The sequence below is a fragment of the Lipotes vexillifer genome, unplaced genomic scaffold (genome assembly GCF_000442215.2).
Source record: "Lipotes vexillifer unplaced genomic scaffold, Lipotes_vexillifer_v1.1 scaffold496, whole genome shotgun sequence".
In the NCBI taxonomy this organism is placed as follows: Eukaryota; Metazoa; Chordata; class Mammalia; order Artiodactyla; family Lipotidae; genus Lipotes; species Lipotes vexillifer.
Genome location: NW_006786690.1, coordinates 2,893,084 through 2,902,600, shown reverse-complemented (window position 1 = coordinate 2,902,600; position 9,517 = coordinate 2,893,084). Strand labels below are relative to the sequence as shown.

The following is a 9,517-nucleotide window of genomic DNA, read 5'->3' as shown; positions in this document are numbered from 1 at the left end:
ACGAGTCACCTTAAAATGCAGCTGCTTTCGTACTAGTTTTGCAAAGCAAAAACATCCCATCAATTTACCAAGGAGTAAATGAATGTAGGTAGGAAGAGTTAGTCCTCGGGAGACATTTGCCAAGAACAAGGGGTCCCTAGAACGAAAAATTTGAGGACCATTCTTCAGAAAACCAACTGACTGTATTAGGTGAACTTTGGGTCCATTTCAGTCATCTCAGGAGACTTGGTACATACCTCCATGAATGGAACAGACCTTCCGACACACGTGGAGCAGTGATGAACAGTGATAAACAGCTACAGGCTGGGGTACTGGCAGGAAGCTGGGTTAATGGCAGGATGTGGCTCTTCTATGGAGACCCAGAGAGGGTCGCTCTTGGGACAGGGTCCCACATGTTAGCCTGCTCTTTGCTGGGTGGGGAGACCTACAGAGGCCTGCTGAGATATGTCTCAAAACAGTTCTGAAGTGAAATGCAGGGTAGATAGAATCACTGTCAGCAAGATGGGAATAATACTGTTTTTGTTTAACTAAAAGTCATGGTTCTCAACTAGGCAATTTTGCCCCCTAAATAAGGTTGCCAGATTTAGCAAATAAAAGTACAGGATACCAATTAAATTTGAATTTAAGGTAAACAATTGGGCTTCCCTGGTGGCCAGTGGTTGATCATCAAATAGGTAATATAAAGAAATAGAAATTATAAAAAAGAACCAAATGGAAATTCTGTAGTTGAAAATTACAATAACTGAAAAGTACAATAACTGTTAAAAGCATATTTGAGCTGGAAAAGGAAGAACCTGGATACCAATTAAATTTGAATTTAAGATAAACAATTAATAGATTTTTAGTATAAGGATATACCATGCAATATTTTGAAATTATTCATTGTTTATCAGATATTCTAATTTAATGGGTATCCTGTATTTTATCTGGCAACCTACCACCAGGAGACACTTGGCAATGTCTGAAGACATTTTTGCTTGTCACAACTGGGAGTGTGGGAGGAGAAGTGCTACTGGTATCTAGTGAGTACAGGCCAGGGATGCTGGTAAATACCCTGCAAGGCACAGGACAGTCCCCACAACAGAGAATTATCCAACCGAGGTTGAAAAACCCACTGGACTCCCCAGGAAGGAAAGAAAAACAAGTAACTCCATGATGGATTCCCCACCCCCACCCTTTTCCCCTCTGTCCGTCTTCCTATGAATAAATGCACAGTTGTTCTTGTTTTTGTTTTTTGTTTTTTTTGTTTTTTTTTTGTGGTACGCGGGCCTCTCACTGCTGTGGCCTCTCCCGTTGCGGGGCACAGGCTCCGGACGCGCAGGCTCAGCGGCCATGGCTCACGGGCCCAGCCGCTCCGCGGCACGTGGGATCCTCCCGGACCGGGGCACGAACCCGTGTGCCCTGCATCGGCAGGCGGACTCTCAACCACTGCGCCACCGGGGAAGCCCTGTTCTTGTTTTTTAAGTAAACTTTTAATAAAAGCATTATATATGTTCCAAAAAGTGCCCAAATGATAAGTGCACAGCTGGACAAATTTTCACAAAGTGCACACAGCTGTGTAGCCAGCCCCTCAGATGAAGAATCAGGCCACCATCAGTGTTTCAGAAGTTCTGGTGCCCTTTGCAATCACTATCCCCCACCCACTCAAGGGAACCCACTGTTCTGACTTCTACCACCACAGATTAATTCTACCTTGGTTTTGAACTTTGTATTCGTGGAATCATACCACACATACTCTTTTGTATCTGACCTCTTTTGTTCAATGTTATGTCTGTATGCATATATTTAATGGTTGCAACATAATGTATATGTATGTATATGTGGATGTGTACATAATATCATATTCTATATTCCACACTTTTCTATCATTGAAAATAGATAGAATGTTCCATGTACCATAGTCTTCATAATTATTACCATAATTATTACCATAGTCTTCATAATTATTATTTTAATTACAGTATATTTCATGGATAAGTGTGCCATACCTTATTAAACCCTTCCCATATTTAGAATATCAATAATGTAATAAACATTTTCATTCATATAGATTTTTCTGTATTTGGGATTATTCCCTATGACCAATTCCCCAGAATCAAATAGATCGGTTTAAAGTATGAAACTTTTTTATGATTCTTGATGTTTTCAATATCAGTTCTGGCAAGGCTGTTGATCTTGAACCTAATATTAGAATTTGACTTTGGGACTGGGAACTGATATTGAAATTAGAATCTGAGATATTAAGCTACAAGGACATTCATCATAGCCTTGTTTTTAATAGTGTAAAATCGAATGCAACATAAATATCCTCAATAAAGAATTGGTAAACAAATTATGGCACAGGCAAACAGTGGAGTACTATACAGCCTTCAAGAGTCATGAAGAAAAATATGTACTTACGTAGCAAAAGGATCAGGGTATTTTGTTGTAAAATGGTATATGGAATATGGTTCCATTTTTATCAAGTGCATAGTTTTCCATATTTATGAATATTTTCTTAAGATGGATTTTCAGACATAGGATTAATAAATTATTCTAAAAGATGATAGATAAATAGGCATATATGCAAAAACATGATCACATTGGTGAATGTATACGTATGTAGACTATCAGTGGTTCTTGGTCTTCGTCTTCCCCTCCTCTTTGGCTTGTATGTATATTTTCAAAATTATCTACACAGGGCACAGGGCTATTGTTGTTGCCCATGTGTGTCCTGCAGGAAAAAAAAATTATCTACAAAAGCCACATATTACTTTTATATCATCTGAAAGAAGGAAGGATGTTTTATTTCACAAAAGTAGTTCAAAGCTATCTTGGGGATGATAAGAGCAGGACTTAGCCTAAGGCAGGATTTTGGCAGGGCAGGTGCTGAGGATATGGCCCTCCAAGTCCCATTGGAGGTCGAAGTACACTGCCACTCTAGATGTGACTGTGTCCTGGGGTCAGCAGTGAGTGTGCCAGGATTTCACATTCTCCCCTCTCCTTGACCCAGTGAGGATGCCAGGTGTTGTGTCTTCCTCCCAGCCTCCGAATCCTTCCTTGCATTTCAGTTTGCACATAAGCCATCTCCACTCCTCTCTTCCTCGTAGGTTCTGGAGCCATCGTTGCTGCCATTGTGGTGGTTGTCATCATCATCTTCACCGTGGTTCTGATCTTGCTGAAGATGTACAACAGGTATGGGATATGCCCTGGGCTTTGGAACGGTCTGGTCCCTTCAGTGATGCCAGAATGAATGGGAACTAATGTTTGTGGGTGCCTATTATGTGCACAGCACTATCTATGAGTCCATCATCAAATGCTCTAACCCTTTGTGGGTCCTTTTTTGCTGTCTGTTCTACTGGAAGAACTTCACAGTGACCATATATTTTTGTATTTGGAGAAATATTTTTAAAATATAATAATATAATGACAATGATAATGACCTTTAGCTGTGTAGTAAACTCTTATGTGTAATTTACAGATAAGAGAGGAGTGTTTCAATACTCTTTTCCTGGAGAGCCCTCTGCTAGGTTGTGTTGTGTGGACCACATGAGTATTTGAGGTGACAAATACTGAAATGTACATACCTGCCACTTTAATTTCTGCGACCAAATAAGAGGAAATAAAATCACATAAACTGATTGCAAGAAGAGTAACTGCTGTGTTAGCACCTTATGTGTTATCACCTGTAGTCACAGCTTTGCTAGAAGGTTATTCTTTTCAGTGAATAAATCAAAATTAAAAGACTAAATTCAATTACATCATAGAAGACCTGGAAGCCATTAAAAAATATTGTAGAAATGTATAAATTGATGAGGAAAGTTGTTTACAACATATTGTAAAAATTTACAAAGCAGTATGTACGTCATTTTTTTAAAATTAATTTATTTTTTGGCTACTTCAGGTCTTAGTTGTGGCAGATGGGATCTTTCGTTGCGGTGAGTGGCTCTTTGTTGCGGTGTGCGGCTTCTCTCTAGTTGTGGCGCACAGGCTCAGGGGTGCGTGGGCTCAGTAGTTGTGGTGCGTGGGCTTAAGTACCCTGCAGCATATGGGATCTTAGTTGCCCTACCAGGGATCGAACCTGCGTGCCCTGCATTGGAAGGTGGATTCGTAACCACTGGACCACCAGGGAAGTCCCTAAAGCAGTATGTACATTATGATCATACACATGGGTTACGCACATGCACCCAGGAAAAGTTCAAATGATATACCACAAGGTGTTAACAACCAGTATGTCTGCATGATGGGATTGCTAGTAGGTTAGTTGGTTGGTTGGTTTTTGCAAGGTCAAGGGGTGGGCTTCTTTATTTCTGCATTGTTTTATAATAATATTAAGCTATTTATAAGGGTAGCTAACATATATTGATCTCTTACTATGTGCTGGGCATGGTTCTAAGCTCTTTACATGTATTAACTCATTAGGTCTTCATAACAGCACCACAAAGTGGATGCTTCTATATCCCCAATTTTATAGGTGTGAAACAGGCACAGGAAGATTAAGTAACATGCCTGGATTTACTCAGCCCTAATTGGCAGAGTTGGGATTCAAACCCAGTTCATCTCGTTTCAGAGAAAATACTCCCACCAGTACACATATAATAACAATAATAACATTTCATGTGTTATTTTTTTAAATCTTTGGGCTGTTACAGTTTGGGTCTATTTCAAACCAGGAAGTGACATCAGACCCTAAGATCTACCCGCCATTCCTCTCCATCATTGCTGGAGCTCTAAACCCCTTTTCTAGGTTGAAATTTGGAGGGAGACTCATCCCATCCTGTTTACAATGATACGTGGGCTGGGAATTGAGAAACCTGGGTTCAGTCTTTGGTCTGTCAAAAGCAGGCAAGTTGTTTAGCCTCTCTGTGCTTTGATTTTATCACCTTTAATATGGAAGTGTCTCTAAATAGACATTTCTCCAAAGAAGACACACAGGTGGTCGATAGACCCATGAAAAGATGCTCAACATTGCTAAATATTAGAGAAATGCAAATCAAAACTACAATGAGGTATCACCTCACACTGGTCAGAATGGCCATAATTAAAAAGTCTACTGGACTTCCTTGGTGGTCCAGTGGTTAAGAATCCACCTGCCAATGCAAGGGACACGGGTTCGATCCCTGGTCCGGGAAGATCCAACAAGCCGTGGGGCAACTAAGCCCACGCGCCACAACTACTGAGCCTGGGCTCTAGAGACCGAGAGCTGCAACTACTGAAGCCCGTGCACTCTGCTCCCACATGCTGCAACTACTGAGCCCGTGTGCTGCAACTACTGAAGCCTGCACGCTTAGAGCCCATGCTCTACAATAAGAGAAGCCACCGCAATGAGAAGCCTGCGCACCTCAATGAAGAATAGCCCCCACTCGCCGCAACTAGAGAAAGCCCACATGCAGCAGCAAAGACCCAACGCAGCCAAAAAAAAAAAAAAATCCGTTAAAAAAAAAAGTTAGGGCTTCCCTGGTGGCACAGTGGTTGAGAGTCCACCTGCCAATGCAGGGGACATGGGTTCATGCCCTGGTCCTGGAAGATCCCGCATGCCGTGGAGCGGCTGGGCCTGTGAGCCATGGCCATTGAGCCTGTGCGTCTGGAGCCTATGCTCCGCAACGGGAGAGGCCACAACAGTGAGAGGCCCGCGTACCGCAAAAAAAAAAAAAAGTTAAAAAAAAAAAGTCTACAAATAATAAATGCCGGAGAGAGTGTGGAGAAAAGGGAACCCTCCTCCACTGTTGGTGGTAATGTAAACTGGTACAGCCACGATGGAAAACAGTATGGAGGTTCCTTAAAAAACTTAAAATAGAGTTACCATGTGATCTAGCAATTCCACTCCTGGGCATATATGGAGAAAACTATAATTCAGAAAGATACTTGCACCCCAATGTTCATAGCAACACTATTTACAATAGCTGAGACATGGAGGCAACCTAAATGTCCATTGACAGATGAACGGATAAAGAAGATGTGGTATGTATACACAATGGAATACTACTCAGCCATAAAAAAGAATGAAGTAATGCCATTTGCAGCAACATGGATGGACCTAGAGATCATCGTACTAAGTGAAGTAAGTCAGACAGAGAAAGACAAATATCATGATATTACTTATATATGGAATCTAAAATATGATACAAATGAACTTATTTACAAAACAGACTCACAGACATAGAAAACAAATTTATGGTTACCAAAGGGAAAAGGCAGGGGTTGGGGGAGAGGGATAAATTAGGAGTTTGGGATTAGCAGATACAAACAAAATAGATAAACAACATGGTCCTACTGTACAGCACAGGGAAATATATTCAATATCTTATAATAACGTATAATGGAAAAGAATATGAAAAAAAATATATATGTAACTGAATCACTTTGCTGTACACGAGAAATTAACACAACATTGTAAATCAACTATACTTCAATAAAAGAAAAGAATAGGGGGACTTCCCTGGTGGTGCAGCGGTTAAGAATCCGCCTGCCAGTGCAGGGGACACGGGTTCAAGCCCTGGTCCAGGAAGATCCCACATGCTGCGGGGCAACTAAGCCCATGCGCCACAACTACTGAAGCCTGTGCGCCTAGAGCCCGTGCTCCGCAACAAGAGAAGCCACCGCAATGAGAAGCCCATGCACCACAATGAAGAGTAGCCCCCACTCGCCGCAACTAGAGAAAGCCCGCGCGCCACAACGAAGACCCAACGCAGCCAAAAAGAAAAGAAAGGAATAGGCAGAAATTTCAATTCAACAACAACAAAAATGGAAGATTCTTAAAGTGTGATAACTGTGTTATGGTTACATTGAAGAATGCCCTTGTTCTTAGGAGTATTTAGGGTTGAAGTGGCATGATGTCTGCAACTAACTCACAAATGGTTCATGATTTTTTAAAAAACTGTGTGTGTGTGTCTGTGTGTGTAAATGGGGCAAGTAAAAGAAAGAAAGCAAACGTGACAAATTGTTAACAATTTGTCAATTGTTTAGTGAAGGGTATTCAGGTATTAGTTGTACTATCTGTGTAACTTTTCTGAGGATTTGAAATTTTGAAAAAAGAAGCATGATAGGTCAACAAGATGAAATTTCATGTAGACATTAGAATGAATGATTGTTGTTAGTTATTGAATTTTATGGCATATGAAATGAAAGCCAGGATATATGTTTTAAGTCCATTCTCTTCTCAACTATGTAAAAAGTTCTTCAATATTTCTAGCAATAAACTTAGCAAGCATAATGAGGCTACAAAATTTCACTCACATTACAACTTTGAACAGAAGAAAAAAATGTAATATCTTCATTTTGTCTTCAAAATAGCCACCTATCTGCTACTTTACTCATTCATTAATAGGAAAAAAATAAAATTAAGTATCCAACCTAGGTTAAACAAAAAAACTGAAGGGTCAGACTACCTGATGTCTAAGATCCCTTCCAGTTGTAAACTTCTGTGATTGGCAATTAAGCAACATGATTTAATGATGATCTATATTCATTTCATCACTGGAGCTGTAGTCACAGAGCTCGTTCCCCAAGGCATATGAGGGGGAAGGCTCAGCCATGCGTGTGTATCTCATTACAGGAAAATGAGGACAAGACGGGAGCTGGAGCCCAAGGTCCCCAAGCCAGCCTCCCCTTCTGCCCTGGGCCCAAACAGCAACAGCAGCCAACACCCTGCAACTGTGACCTTCAGCCCTGTTGACGTCCACTTGGAGACTCGGTGACCCCCCATCCTGGGTGCTGTCTCGGCCACTGTCCAAAGAGCCTTCAGTCAAGACCAAGAAGCACATTTCTCCTCTGGCAGCTTCACTATGAGTCAACAGGGGCATCTCTTATGCAATCCCTGATGCTTCAGGCAACCCCCAACCCCATCCTGCCGGGCCCCACCCCAGGTACGTCCATATCCCTGCTGCCACCCTTCCAAAAAGCTGTGCTCTTTTGGGAATCCACTGCTGTGGGTTTAGCTGTCTCCCCCCAAACACAATAGCTAGACAGACAGACAGACAGGCAGATAGCCCAGGAGTCTTCTGGTCAGGAGTCAGGGGTCAGGGCATATGCTCCTTAGAGGGTCTACCCTGAGGTCATATCAGAGGAAGGACCATATCCACAGCTTTGTAGAGCAAAATAGTCAATCCCATAATCAGGCACAGGGGAACTAACTTGGACTAACTCACCAAAAACCCAGCTTGTTAATTTATAACTTGTTCCAGTGCTAAATGACCGCTAGCTAGCTCATGATGACTGATCAGCACATTTCTCCCTCTTTAAGAAAGGTTTTGGGAAAAACTGAATTCTTCTTCAAAGGTGTCTCTACTTCTTTAGTAAAGAGTCAAAGTCGAAGACATAGGATGACCTTGAGGAAAAATGGCATCTAGGATGAAAGCTTGTTGTAGTGTCCATGGGCCTGGAATAAGCCTGGTGTCTGGTCAGGGCCCCTCCCCCCACACCCCCCCCCCCCCGCCCCGAATTTTAACCAAAGGACTGCAGCCTGCAGAAGCATAACCCCCGGAGGGGCGCATTCTATGGCCTGTGGCAGGGGGAATACCTCCCCCCCCCCCCCCCCCCCACGGGGGCTGGATTAACCTTGACTCAGTCTCATTTCTTGGCTTCCCTCTATTTGGATTCTGAGCAATCCTCACTCTCCAATTACCATCTTACCTCCAAGGTCCAGTATTCGGAGACTGATTAGATTACAACTCTATTTATGTTACCTCTGCCCTTCCTGGTCACCTTGCAAAGATTCAGGATGTATTCAAAGTACCACATTCACAAACCATTCCTCTGGAAAGAACTCATCTCTTTGACACTTTAGCCTGGAGAACAATCTACTGAAAGAGGAAAGCATTTTGGAATTAAGAAGACCTGCCTTCCAAGCCCTATTTCCTGGTCTTGTGGCCTTGGGAAAGTGACTTGACCCCTCCGTATTCTGTTTCCTAACATGAAATGGGAATAACGTCTGCCTCACTGGGTGACTATAACAAGCCAAGGACTTAGTAAAACAGCTTAGGTAGTGCCTGGCACCCAGCGGATGCTTTATAAATGGGAGCCAGCCTTATTATTATGAATTTCTTCCATTGTAAGACATATACTTGTTCCCATTTTAATGATTCTGAAATCAGAATATGTCTTAAAGTTGATGGGTCCACTAATGAGGTTGCATTTTTTTTCTCTCTCTCTCTCAAAAAGCTGTTTTTTAGCCAGTTGTGCATTTTACAGTGAAGGCATCTTGGAGACAAGGTAATAAATCTGTATTCTGTTACAGACAGTGACACACTCTGACATTTAACCTTAAATTCTAGGAGTCTCTCCTGAGGGAAATCCCTTTTGAGGGAAAACTGAGGGTCAGGAGGTAAGAAGACTGACACAAGGTCACACAGTTCATGTCACCCCACTATAAAAATGCTCACTTGAATATATCTGGAGAAATACAGGCAAATTCTTTCTCCCCAGACATCTCTTCTCCCTCCTGTGTTTAAATATCCACCAGACACTTTGCAAGGTGCTTTTACATAAGTTATGTCATGGGATTTATTTTTCCCAGTAACGCTGGGAGGTATTATTTTTC

At 42.0% G+C, this 9,517-nt stretch overlaps 1 protein-coding gene across 1 annotated transcript in view; it reads left to right on the top strand.

Annotated features, from left to right (window-relative positions):
• NCMAP (non-compact myelin associated protein) overlaps positions 1–7,699 on the top strand; it is an 8,198-nt gene extending 499 nt beyond the window's left edge. The window contains exons 2-3 of the mRNA XM_007459150.1: positions 3,090–3,174; positions 7,535–7,699. Of these exons, the coding sequence (XP_007459212.1) occupies positions 3,090–3,174; positions 7,535–7,676 (227 nt within the window). The 3' untranslated portion in view covers positions 7,677–7,699. The remainder of the gene's footprint in view (positions 1–3,089; positions 3,175–7,534) is intronic.
• The last annotated feature ends 1,818 nt before the right edge of the window (positions 7,700–9,517 follow it).